The 14,556-nt window shown below is 39.8% G+C and overlaps 1 protein-coding gene across 2 annotated transcripts in view; it reads right to left on the bottom strand.

Annotated features, from left to right (window-relative positions):
* negr1 (neuronal growth regulator 1) overlaps positions 1 to 14,556 on the bottom strand; it is a 125,658-nt gene that overhangs the window by 88,819 nt on the left and 22,283 nt on the right. For both annotated transcript variants that reach the window (XM_052074625.1, XM_052074626.1), the window contains exon 2: positions 6,027 to 6,265. In XM_052074625.1, coding sequence (XP_051930585.1) covers positions 6,027 to 6,265 — 239 coding nt within the window. The remainder of the gene's footprint in view (positions 1 to 6,026; positions 6,266 to 14,556) is intronic.

Genomic DNA, 14,556 nt, shown 5'->3' on the forward strand with positions numbered 1-14,556 from the left:
AAAAAAGGACCAATTAGAATACCGTTAATGCGCTGTTAATAATACAGACAATTGTGAAGACAAATATTATTGTTAAAATCAGAGACTGAGAGATTTGAAGATATGAGGCAGCAGCCATATCGAACCCTCTTGCTTTTAAAGTAAATCAGACAATTTCTATATTAGGCCATGTAACAATAAAAAATATTGCTTGAGCTGTAACTATGGGTGAAATGGGCATATTGATTTATTTGTTAATAATTCAGTTGATTGTGTAAAATTGATTGTTCATTAATGGTGCTTTGAGGCAAATTGGAGTGTGCTCCTTGGCTGCAACCAGCAGAGCTATGGGGTGTCCATAAAGCCTCTTTGCATTTTTAATATATTTAAAAAATGGTAATTGATTAGATGTTTTGTTCAGATGTGTTCTATTGTATTAAAGTTTTTTGTCACACTGCATTTGTGTATTTCAGGGATCCTGTTTTTAAAAGAGGTGATGTTGAATGAACCCCTACAAAATTTCTGCAAAGTTTACCTTGACCTTTTAACTGAATATGTGGCACTACAACTGAATGACCTTCAACCAACCATCATTTTTCAGCAAGATGGTGCACCACCACATTGGGGGCTGAATGTTCATGGGTTCCTCAATCAAACATTTCCAGACCGGTGGATTGGAAGGGATGGAAAAATTCCTTGGCCGCCACGTTCACCAAATATCACTCCCCTGGACTTCTTTCTATGGGGCTATGTTAAAGATAGTGTGTATCGAGCAAAGATAAGGGACATTACACACCTAAAGCAAAGGATTACTGATGCCATGAGGCTATGCTACAGCGAAAATGGCAAGAAATCGAGTCGATGTCCTTCGTGCAATTGTTGCCCATGTAGAAGTGTATTAAAAGAGGTTAAAAAAAACAAAAAACTTTAATAAACGCTGAATACAATAGAAGAAAATCTGAATAAAATATCTAATCAATTGCATTTTTAATACATTTAATACAATACAATATTTTTTGGCTGGTGAGATTTATAATCCGGAGCGACGTATAATCCGAAAAATACGGTAATGGACTTGAATAGTTTGGTCTTTGCAGGGCCTTTACAAATTGACACATAAGGTATTGAATTAACATGACAGAAGCTACAGACGAATCAAACTAAAACAAATACTTCTATTTGAAAATGTACAATTTTTAAAAACGTATCAGAGTCAATGTATTTAGATGTCACAAATTGTATTTTATTGGTGAGACGCACACCCCTACACACATGGCAGTTCAGTCGAAATTGGCTGCTTCGCTAGGTGTATGGCGGGCCTTACACACATTCTGTAGTTCCATCCATGAGTAAATCACACCGCTGAAAACTGGCACAGTGGCTTCAGCTGGCTTGAGCCATATGGCCAGTTGTGAGGAGCTCCTCTGACCTGGAACGCCCGCGCTAAGATTCCCATTCCAGACTGCTGTACAGAAAGCCAACACCTACAATAACATGATGGCCCTGTCGTGATCATTTCTGCCCACCAAGCAGGTGACTCCAGTAGATCACATGATTTTTGGAGTCTTGGCGTGAATCGGATATATTTGCAGTCGATGAACAAGGAGTCATTTTGGAGGGGTTAGACCTTGTTGAGCATCTTTGTAGTTGATAAGGCTCGATGAGCATCTTCCTTGGCATTAAATTTATTTGACTTTGATTTGCATTTCTGTCTGTTAATTCATAGTAATTCATAGTCTAAGGTCGGATGGGGTTAATTATCTGTTTTTACATGTCACATATGAAAACAATCGCTTCAACTCATCTGTTTTTGAGCATGCACTTTCTCCGATGCATTGACTTTCACACTATTGCATAATGGTGATGTCATTGGAAATACTTTACATGGCAATACTTTATTGCCATATAAAGCGGTACCTTGAATTATGAGTTGCATTTGTTTTGTGACCAAGCGCATAACTCAATTTACTTTGAAATCAATATTCCCTACTGAAATTAATTGAAATTCCATTAATCTGTTCCAGGCTTTGAAAATCACTAAAAAAGCTCCCAAGGCATCAGCAAACGGATGTCATATTTTCACTTCACTCAAGCGGGGTGTTGGTCAAATTTTGGCTGATAACACAAACCCCCAAAAATAAAACATGAAAAATAAACCAAGTGACAACTCATAATTTGAAAATTTGGAAGTTGGGTGAGTTAAGGTACCGCTGACTAAAATAGGATGAAAACGTAAGCACTGTCAAGTCTAACAGGGTACCAATGTCATTGTCCTGGGTACATATTAGATCTGATTTAAATTCACAGCCCTCAGTGAGTAACCCTTAACTAAAAGGGGGTAAACGTGAGATTCTCCTGAAAAGCCTCTTGGCTCCCAGTGTAATGGACAACTACACAAGCGAGCACAATTGTTAAAAAGACACTTACGGCATATTCATACCAACCACAGCTCCACTTCATACCCACTAGCGTTTAAAGAGCAGAGCAAGCAGATGGATGTTGGGATATAACAGCTTGGAAAATATGTAAAAACAACACAGTGTGAGAGCACTGCAAATTCTGAGCTCATGTTAATGGTAGGCGATGGGTTTTTAACTGGTATAAATTATGGTTGGATAAAATGTCCTCAGTATTATATGACAATATTTGTCGACAGCATTGCTTTTTGAGCATGTCGGATGACATTTAACAGTAATTGCAATTTTACAGGCTTCTTTGTGCAAACAAAATTGTTCTCATCACCAGTACTGATATCTGTGCCTGATGTGCATCTATATCCTTGTTCTCCATGATGTGATCTAATTAATGTGCTACAGTGAATTGTGAATTAGCCTCCACATCCACACACCTTCTTCATGCAGCGCATACAAAAAAAAGAAAAAAAGGCAAAACCCACAGTAGGTGTTCTCATGGAGGAGGATGCAATGTACCGGTAATTGTGTGATTGATGATATATTTATCATTACAGTAATCCTTCGTTTATTGCGGTTAATGGGGACAAAAACCACCCGCAATAAACGAAAATTCGCGAAGTAGCGACCAATTGACATATATAGGTACAAAAATCTATTTTATTTTTTAAGTCTGCAAACAGTCCGTGAGAAGCTGCAAAACAACTGCGAGTCACATCGAGCAACGTATACACTACTGTACTCCATGTATATGATTTTTTTTTTTTTTTATGAATAAGTTTGAAAAAAATCCGCGATGCATCGAATCCGTGATAAATGAACCGCAAAATAGTGAGGGATCACTGTACTGTGAGTTCAATTTTAATTTACGGCAGCACAGACACACATTGTACCTTTACCAGGGCTCCAGACTGCTCTTAAATGTTGAATTTCCCCCCTTCAAGCAATAAATTTACAGATTTTTAAACAATTTCATATTTTTGGTTGCCCACACAATTATGCTTCATACTTTTGATCAAACAGGCTGTTGTGTTGGGGGGGGGGGGGGGGGGGGGGACTAATACTAACATGACCCACGCATTAAAAGCAAATGAGCATGAATAAGGGTTAGCCTTGTGTCCAGTGTGAATTTCAGGGCCCCAATCGACATACGTCTAAGATTAGTTTCCTGCCAGTGGTAGCGGGACCACGGATTAGAACAAGGGCAGCAATGCAAAGTGACACTTCATCACCAGATAAGTCCAATAATACGCGGACATCAACTGCGTGTGTACAACTTCTGAGTAAAATGATGTATTTACCGTAACCTACAATCCGCATTTAATATAGTCTTACCCAGGGGTCCCCAATTGCCGGTCCGCAGACCGATACCGGTCCGCAGGCCATTTGTTGCCAGGCCACACAGAAAGAACTTGCCTTAATTCTGTTTTATTTATTTAGGAATACGAAAGATGTTTCATTTAGAAAAAATACTGGATTCTCCGTTACATTCGTCTGTCTCATGCTTGACACACGTCAAGCCACGCTTCTCCGTCACGTGACCGATTACACTAAAAATAAAACGCCGGAGCTTGCAAAATGAGTTAAAAAAAATTGCTGAAGATCTCAAATGATGGCGGCCTTAAAAGTACGTTCGATGGATTAAAGTTATGGCTGAATACTCTGAGATCGCCACAATAGCACTGTTGCTATTTCCGACATCTTAAGTGGGGGATTTTCTGCAGAAACGGCGACTAAAACAAAATTATGAAGTAGACTGGACATAAACCACACACTTGAGGTGTCATTGTCTCCTATTACCCTGAGGTGGGAGCGTCTGGTTGTAGAAAATCAAGCTCGGGGCTGTGGTGAGTGGTCATTTTCATGCACTGTGAATTTGCGTTGTATCGTATTTTGAAGGCAGTAAACATCACCATAGCGATCAGTGTTGCGACCATATTAGACGCTCCTTGTGTTTATTATTATATTTTGAAAACACCACAGTTTTCATGCAGCTCATACCATATTATTTTGTTGTATTATTTCCGCCACACCTTAAATGCCGGTCCCTAAAATTATTGTTTGACATAAACCGGTCGGTGGGGCAAAAAAGGTTGGGGACCCCTGCTCTTAATTATATTAACTTATTATTATGTTCAATTCTGCATTAGATATATCATGTAGTTTTATTTCATCTCATTGCACATTATCAGTAAGTATTTTTATATAGCGGTAGCAGAGAGAACAATCTCAAATGTGATTGCAGTGTACAGAATGAGTTTAAAGAAAATTCTGACTTCTGCTTCCTTTCATTACTGACATGGTATGATTCAACATAATACATGTTGTTACTCACTATTTGCTATAATTACCATGTCAGTGTCACCAAAAATCAGATACATAAATATTTCCATTTACACACACACACACACGCACGGACGCACGCACGCACGCGCACACACACACAGCCCACTTTACATGAGGGAGATGTAGTTAATGATTAATTCAGTGATCCCGAAACATTTAAAGAGACATTAAATGTCCCAATCAGGCCATGTCAACTAAATGCAGTCATTTTCCAGCCTGTGGCTCATCACAAGCCATTGCCCTGTTGTGAATTTAAAACATTGAAAGCATTAACTCTTCTGACAGCTTGACTGATAAGTTCCTCATAAATATTTCTAACCCAAGAGTTATGAACCTCTGTTTTACGGCAATAAAGAAATACAACATGGTTTAGGGAAGATAGATTTTAGCGATAGCTGACACGCAACCGTTTGATGACACAGCTCAACCAAGACTTCAGTGAATACTTTCCTTGTGCTCACAGCCTTTTAATATTTTGACTTGTCTTTGACCTTGTTACAGAGATGTATAAAAATTTGATTCCATTTTGACCTCGAAGGATCTATATTGCATGTTCATGATATTGAAAGCTACCTCTGTATATTTCAAGACCTGCTCTTCAATTAGGAATCCCATACAGACTGCTACCATGCAATTCATTTCAGACTCAAAATAATTGCATTTTTTTCCTCCTATGATAAACCAAAGAGACCAAATTAAAGCAGCCTTAGTTAACCAAGCCTCTATTTTGTGCTGCACAGCATTCAGCCCAAAATATAGCCCACAGAGTTGGTTCACATCCACCAAAGAATGCCTGTGGAAGATTTCTGTCACTCTGTCGAATAAATTTCCAAAGCACTCGCTCTTCCACTCCGACTAAGATGAGAAGCAAGCACCACATATGGTGGCAGATATACAGGAGTTGTGATTATGGCATTGAGTGACTTGAAACACTGACTTGAGTAGGACCTCTATTTGAACACATCAAAAGGCTATAAACCATTGCTAGCCCCCCATGTAGAAAAAGTACCCAGTCTTAAAAATGACTGGATGTTATTTACTCTGTTACTGTTATCAAGCACTGCAAAAGTGTTTTATTTAATGATGCTTTAATGTGATTGACATTCCGTGTGGTCTTTGTCACTGGTTCAGATCATCAGGGGCCAGCAATGTGAATACTAAACTGTTTGTTCCGATGTATGGTTCTTTGATTACATGTTTTTAAATCACATAAACTTCAAATAGCTGTGCCCAATTAAAACCACCTCAACAGGAAAAAAACCCTCTGACAAACAGATAAGATGTACATACCTTTTACAATGAGGTTGAGAAGTTTAGGCCGTGGGTTGCGCTCGCTTTGAATTGAGCACGTGTACTGGCCATCGTCTGATACATCCACCTTCTGAATCTGAAGGCTGTACTCGTGCTTGTCTCCAACGCTGGACACAATAGACACACGCGGGTCTGCGGACCACTGGTCATTTCCTGCAAAAATGATGCTTGAGCGGTTCAGCCAAGCTCCTTTTGAGATCCCATCCAACAGGTAGCACCTGTAGGAACAAAAAACACTTGGGTCAGATTTGTGGAAGTGGAAGAACATTGTGATGGGGTTCCTTATGGTTGTCGCAAATCGTCAAGGCTTTTGACGGCTGAAACATGGATGCCAGGTCGCTTTGGAAGACATTTGTGGCTGAGTCCAATGAAGCCTGGTCTGGCTCCTGACTCGGCGTCAGCGTGGAGGGCCACATGAAGTGTTTGATATTAGTTTCTTCCAGCAACAAATTCACTAATCCATCTCTTGTACCAGAGCATGCAAGAGCCCATTGATCGCATACACACTGCACAGTGTCCTGACACGCTCAGCGAGCGTACCATTCCCTCTACCTCTTCCGTCTGTTTCTCCCCCCCCCCCCCCCCCCCCCCACACACACACACACACGTTTGACTTTAAGCATTCAGCACAAGTATGCCATGGTGGCCACTGTTGGTAAATTAAACACACGGCTTTACGAGTCAACTCTTGCAAGTTGTGTTACACCCCATGGCAGCACGTGCTGTCAGGTTTTGTTGAATTCATCCCTTTTATGTAAGCCAAATAGGTTTCTCATCCACACCACGACTGCTGTGAACAATGTTTTGACAAGTGAGATATCTCAACAGGCAACCACAGCAATCACAGTCTGTCTCAGTCATCCATCCTGTCTCCCGCGTTGTCTAACAACCGTCCCGTTTTCGGGGCTGCTGTGGTCGCCAGTATAGTGAAGATGTATTTTTACTCAAATTATCAAAAGAAAAACAAAACAGGAATCTAAAAGAATATAAAAAAAACAAAAAAGAATATGCAGCCCAACTTCCATGTATACATTTGCTGTAAATCATCATGACAAAAGCATGGATTTTAGGCCCGAGCACATTTTACCCAGAGACAGAATCTCTACTTTTTCCTTCATCTTGATTGACTTGTCCTTGATGTTCATTCACCATCTGCTTATCAGTATTCAATGTCTTTGCACTAGTCCTCCAGAAATGATTACTGTTATCTCTGCCTTTGTAATCCCTTACCAAGGTGTCTACTGATACTTGTATTTGGACACCTCCTGACAAATACGTGTCAAATAGGGCTATTTTTGACAGATGAAACCGGGACCCCATTCACTGTAGCCAGTCAAATTTCTACCTTTAATATGACTTTGTATCTTGCCATAATTTTACTGATTAGTGGTTTGTTATCATGACAATTGCTAGTTTCTAATTAATGCAATTGCAACTGAATATTTTGCCAAGATGTTGACCTTACATCTGTATGAATTCAAAGAAACATCCGATGACAAACATTCTGAAAGCGGAACAGTTTGGAGTTGAACCTACATTTTCTGGAAATAATAAGCCTCAAAAAGTCACGTGCGAAGTGAGCAGCACTCACAAGACATAACTTCAGTGAGTGCTGGTGAATTTTGCTTTTCTAGTCGTCGCTTGATTTTGTTGGTGTGTGTGTGAATAGGTGAAAAACACCAAATGGAAAAATGTGAAAGATGTACAGAACAAAATCTCACGAGTTGCGCCTGAGAAGTCAATGGGTCAATGCAAACTAGGAGAATGAAATTCCCGGAAAAGAAAAATGAAGTCTACAAAGATGAGTGGACCTCACAAATCTACAGTTGAAAAATATGAGAGAATTAAAACTGGCCTTCGCCATAAGGAATATGAGCAATTTTTCTAACAATTGGCAATTTCTTCACATAATTATGTGAAAGTATTGCTCATAATACATCCACATTAAAAGTTCAAGCACTATTCATTAATCAACATTTCAGAACAAGGACATGAGCAGCAATTTATCTCATGTTAGCATCATGTTAGCTTGGTCACAACAGATGCGGGCTTTTAGCATTGATAATCTTTCTTTTCATCTAGCTCAATATTTGAACGGCATTATTTGTCACTTTGAAATATAGCAAACAAATTCATAATTTAACGCCACCTCAATAATATTCCACCATATCAAATTCAATGCGCAATCATCAGTCACTTGAGTCCAATAAGAGCAACAATACCAAGGCCCTTAATTAAAGAAAAAAAAAGACAACTAACGATTTGACAGAAAAATGTGCGGTGGGTCGTGATTTTGAGTGAGAGGTGGGATACACAACCCCCATACTTCTTGCCAGTCATCCGCAGTAGACATAGAGGAACAACCACCTATTGCCAATTGTGACAGTCTTCAATTGACCAAATGCATGCTTTTGTGTGAGAAAACGTGAAATATGCAAACTCCAGACAGCTCTGCTTTTGCCGAGATTTGAACCTCAACCACAGAATACTGAATCAGACAGGCTAACTACTCATCCAATGTGATACCAATGGCTTCAATCCCAATGGACCAATTTCATAGTGTATCACATCTCCTATAATCAGCATAATGTATTTTTTGGTCTATAAGTCACTCCAGTCATTTCAATTTAACATCTATTAAATACAACAACAACAACAACTCTTTCCCCCGTTGTCTTGGGCTATGGCCATATACTGTACATACAGGTATTTTATTCCGAGGTCAGAAACATGCCTGTCCACAAATAATCGTGTTTTTCAAAATTAGACATACCCACACAGACGCATTTGTGGGTTCATACGTGTAAGACAAAGCAACAGGTGGTAGCTACAACCCTAACTGTATGCCATTCTGTCATGGCAACAATACATCCCCAAATCGCATTTATTGTGTCCTTTCAAACTGATGATGGCATATCTGTGTATAACCCTGAAAATTGTCTCCAACCAAGGCAAATTTGAGTCATCCTAAAAACTGCGAACAAAGAGGTTTTCAGTGTTTCCAAGGCTTAAAATGTCTTGTCAATGGAGCAATTGTGAAATCGTAATGACTGACTGGCTTTTGACATTAACTGTCAATGCACGTCTGTGCAAATTCACCCCTACAAGTGGATTGAAACGGAAGTGTGCAATCACGTAAGGTAACTTTGAAAGAGGGAATAAGTGAAGTATGGCCAATAGTATTTATTCAATAATTAGATGCCAAGTACTGGTTTGATGTAAAGAACTAAATACTTGCCGGACAGTGACATTGGTTTCAATGCTAAGTATCACAAGGTGGATGAGACATCAGTTCACCATTCTTCATTGCTGTAGAAGCATATGCCACAACCTTTTGATTTCCCTGAATAAAGAAAATACATTACATTTCTTCAGCAATTTAAGGCAATTGCATCACATACTTTTTTTTCTTATTTGCAAATGGCGGTAGTATTCCAAATGTACTTGCGTAGGAGAGGTGTGGTTTTGCTCTGTTGCAATGCTCCCAGTGACATTTCTGACCGTGTGTTTCAGCATCTGCTTGCCCAAATCTTGCCATCAGTTCTGATGAGGCCTTTTTTTCTCTGCATACTTCTGTCACTGTTTCGGATCTGGCAGGGACCACCCCGAACAGCTCAACTGGGACATCTGCTTCCTGCAGCCATCTGTGCACAGGTCCACCTAATCCTCCTCCTGCTGTCAACCTTTCTCACTTTGCTTTCGCTGTCTTCTCTTTCTAATATGTTATTTTCACATGCAGTATTTCAAACAGGTAAACATATGAACACAAAATGCAGACACCGGATACACTGCCAAAAACTGCATGGCGACTTCACTTGTAGATGGAAACCAAAATCCTGCATTAGGGGTAATATTATTAAAATTGCATAAGTTGGGCAATGTTACACCTTTGCTGCGTTCTATGCAAATGTCATACAGTTAAATCTCTGAGCTTGAAGTGTAATTAAAAAGACAAATGTGAATATTGGGTCATTGGTTAAAGGATGATATTTTTGCCCCAGCCTGGTTGGATATTATGCTGCTGCCGAGTTTACTCCCACCATTCACTACCCAGGTGACAGGTCAGACTTGGCAGTAGGCCAAGGAGTGCGAGGGATGTGAAGTGGGGGTCAAGGCTGGGTGTTGGGTAGGGACATTCACTGCCTGCTTGCCAGGAGCGCTAAGTACTTACAGATTAGTTTGTTCCGCTTCGTAAGAGTTTCAATCTGAAGGAAGGTGGGGAAAACACGTTTGTATAATGCTTACACAGGACTCTTGAGATTACATAAATTGTCAGAGTTTGGCATTCAGTCAATGACAGCTGTTTAAAGCATTAAAAAAAACAGAACCTGTTGTTTTAACCTATTACAATATATTGTTGTTGAATGGCTATCAAGTGAAAGGAAAGGTCGTGTGCCACTGGTCTTGAATGCGATGATTTTTGAAACGTGCCAGTAACAAAAAGGGTGTTTTGTTATTGCTTTCCTGCGGGGCTTATTCATTCTCCTGATGTGCTCTGCTCATGGCATAAATGGACAATCCTTCATTGTCAAAGGACATTGGAACTCCGGCACAGTCCGATAGGTATGACCACATTCATCATTCTGACAAAGAAAGTAAGCAATTGCCACAGAAGTTAACTAGGTTCAGTCATCTACAAATATTGGAATAAATACTTTGCGCAGAGGCATGAGGCGCTTCTGGGTGGCGCAACATTCCAGATGCGCTTGTCTCAGAGCAATTCCCTCTATTAAGACAAAAAGTGAGAAGGAAAAAATAAATTAATTAAAGAGGAAGAGTAAGTACGAAACCTTGAAAGTCGAAAGTCCCATAATGGAAATCACTTACTTACACAGCATTTAGATGATGAAATCCCCAAGTGTGTTTGTTTTTTTATTGCTGTTTTTATTACACAAAAGGGTCAATGGAACTTTATTTATTGAGCAAGTTTCCCAAATAAGATGCAAATGAAAGTATGGTTATCATGCACTACGCAACAAGGCTTATTCAGTTCAACACATGCTCACTCACTGAACACATTTCATGGTGTACCTCCCTATTGTGTCAGTCAGGCATCTTCAAAGGGTATTAGTATTATTTGGATTGGATTGGATACAACTTTATTGTCAATGTTTACTTTATGTAATGTTAACATAATATTCTGTAAAATTGCATGTTGTCAATAAAGGTTTTGTGATAGTGACAGCCAGAGTCTAACAAATGGAAAAACAAAATGCTGATGGTGATGATTGGTTTTGCAATTGGTTTAAGATCCGCTGTAATTGTAAAAAAAGAAATAAATACAACTGTTTGAGACACTGACTGCAAAAGATAATTATGATGAGGGAATTTACGCCTCAATCCCCCAAAATGTAAAACAGTCTAGTTTTATATGCTACTCTTCTTTGCCACTTTCATTATTTGGATGTTTTTTTTTTTAATGTAATGATGTGTGCATACTTTTATGGAAAGAAGTGATAGTGGGTTGGATGAATACAGACATTCAATTTATGCCGCACTGCTTAAAATGCAGATCCTGTGTACTGGCAGAGACCAAAAAGTCTTGAATTGCGCTAATTGCCTGTCTATTTGGCAGGCATAATGTTCAGTTTAAGGTTGGTCCTATGGGCAGGGTCTCCAACTCCTAACAAAGAATTGAGAAAGTAAATGGTAAGGAACAGACTATCTTTTGAGAATCACTTAATCCCCGGTCTAAATAGTGAAAACATCAGCCAATTCAGTTTTCAGTTTTCAATATATAGTTTTCAATTCAGGTGCATTTAATAGACATGCGAGTCGGTGGATTCTTGGTGGGTTAACCTGAGGACCAACGGGAGTCAGCAAACCATTTCTTCTTGACAGCCAACTGTGTGCACAACAAAGAGACATTTACCTCAATTCAGCCAGGCACAGAATGTGGTGCCCTTAACACACTTGAGGGGATGTCAGTGAGGTTGAAATAAATAAATAAATAAATAAATAAATAAATACATCCAATTTCACAAGGATTGTCAACAGACCCATTCAGTTTTAAAACGGGAGGCAAACAAAGCAGACTTGACCAAGCAATTCAGGTAGGGGGACACCTAATAATTTTGAGTTTGATACATTTCTCTAGACTTGTGTTTTTGCGTCTTTGCCTGGTAATTGTTGTATGAATTTCCGCTTGTACGACTAGTCAGGCATGCTTGTTGGCCAATTAGACCAGGAAAAATATTTTTGTATTCTGTTGTCAAAAAAAAAAAAAAAACATGAAAATGTTAACATCAAGTTGACAAAATATGCATGAATGAAAAAAGGGCCTGGGTTGCACCTCTTAAACATTCATCGAAACAAAATAGTTTGTAACGATGCTGAATGTGTAGTGGTACACTCGCCTGATGTGTGTGGGGAGCATGAAATCGGTTCCCACTCAGTGACGGTGTGGATGTGGGAGTTAATGGTCGTTTGTCTATATGTGCCCTGAGACTGACTGACGACCAGTTCAGGGTGGAAATAATAATTATAAATAAATTAATGAAAAGAAAATCAGTTCAAATTGTGTTGAATTTATCACTATCTTATTGAAATTAAAATGACCAAAATGTCAGAAAACTCTTCCAAGTGATCTAACCAATTGCATTAAGTCGTTCAAATGAGCATTCAACGGCACAGCACCAAAGACCGGTAATTGATTGGCACCAAAATATTTACAATTAAGATGGCGTTATACAAGGCCAGGATTTGGCCAGGATTTGAATCCAACATGCCAGCAAGAAAGGGAAATAGGCAGAGAATCACTACACAAACACGTTCATTCGTTCCGCGAAAAGCTACAGCATCGAAATGTCGTGAAGACACCCAACTGAGAGAAGTCCCTCTCATGCCTTCCCTGGGCATTATTACCAACAGGCCATGCTCATTATTGGCAGAGCACACTTGGCCATGGTCAAAGATGTTTAGTGTATAGAGAAGGGGCCGGCAACCCAAAAATGTTGAAAGAGCCATATTGCACCAAAAAAAAACACAAATACTTTATGTCTGGAGCCGCAACAAATTAAAAGTCTTGGAAAGAAGGCTATATTAGCCTATTATCAAAATGCCTAAAATGGCTACAAATACACAATGAGCCTTCCTCATTCATTTTTTTTCCCTGCAGTGCATCCTGTAGAGCAGGGGCACCCAAGCTTTTTTGAACTAAGACTGTACCTACTATATCTACTTTTCGAACAACCAGCCTCCCGCGATCGACCCGTGACCGCACACGCACACATCCACACTCACTTACACATGCATGCCACAATGAGCAACAGCCACAATGGCCCCGGAGATGAACGAGGCATGGCACACACTTTTGCGGCGTGTTAACTTTCGTAGCTGACGTGTACCGTTTTAAAATGTTTCTCTCGGGCCTTCAGATTGCCATTCTTTGCCAGTTCGCTCGGTGAATTGGACATGAAACACCGTTTCTTTTTACAACAGCCACCTGCCTGGCATCCTGCCCTGCTAATAGAAACGTGTTGCAGGCTGTGACGCAAATCTTCCTTGGCAGTGTTGGGGGAAGAGCAGCCTTTCTCTTCATCCACGTGTTCGTTGAATTTCGGACGGTGAGGATGTTGGTTATCCAAATACAGGCTGGGGACTTTTGAACATTACCTTCAAAGGCTTTAATTAATTTTACTGCAGTTTACGAATCAATTCTGGCTCCTGAGGGTCTCAGATTTCAGTCAGGAATGGTAGAAAAAACACAGTCATGAGAATATATAGAGACAATATGATCATGAGAGATGGGGAGTTACGTCTCCATGCAAATCCCAGAAACAAAGAAAGGTTGATGCAATTCGATCTTGGCTTGATGACAAAGTCCAGACTTCCCCTGCTGTACATAAATCTCAAGATAAGAGTTCCTTTCTTGACAGCCTTCAAGGACTTTGCCGAGATGGGGGAGCGAAAGAAGACACTTGGGGGCTATTAATCACTCAAGAGGAAGAAACTTAACACTACATTCTTTGTTTCTTTCAAATCTAACTAACAGAGAGGAATAATTCCATGACAACATAAATGTTGAACTGGAATATTTATTCAACACATTTTTTGAAGCATTGGAAAATGTTAGGATTGTTTGTGGTCCTAAAGAAACCATATTCAAAAAATATGTATATTTTCACTCACCCGTCTTCTTCCATATTCAAACATTTTTCAAAAAAGCTTCAGGGAGCCACAAGGGCAGCGCTAAAGAGCCGCATGCGGCTACCTGGGGTCGGCCATGGGTTGCCGACCCCAGGTATAGTGGAACCTCAATTTAACAGGTCATGTACACTCAAAACACCCCTTTGAACAGCAGTTGTCAACAGATTTGCCACTCTTGTTTCTATAAAAGTATGGTGCAATCAACTGACAGAGACTGGCACATCTATTTGTGCTGCTGTTGTCACAGACATACTACAGGCTGAAGGAAATGACGATGTGGTGGCCATGTGGGCAGCGATGACTTTCCCATCAAAGGCAACACATGGACATATGCAAGGGCCTTGTTAGCAGGGGTGACAGT

Source organism: Hippocampus zosterae, chromosome 8, assembly GCF_025434085.1.
Source record: "Hippocampus zosterae strain Florida chromosome 8, ASM2543408v3, whole genome shotgun sequence".
NCBI lineage: Eukaryota > Metazoa > Chordata > Actinopteri > Syngnathiformes > Syngnathidae > Hippocampus > Hippocampus zosterae.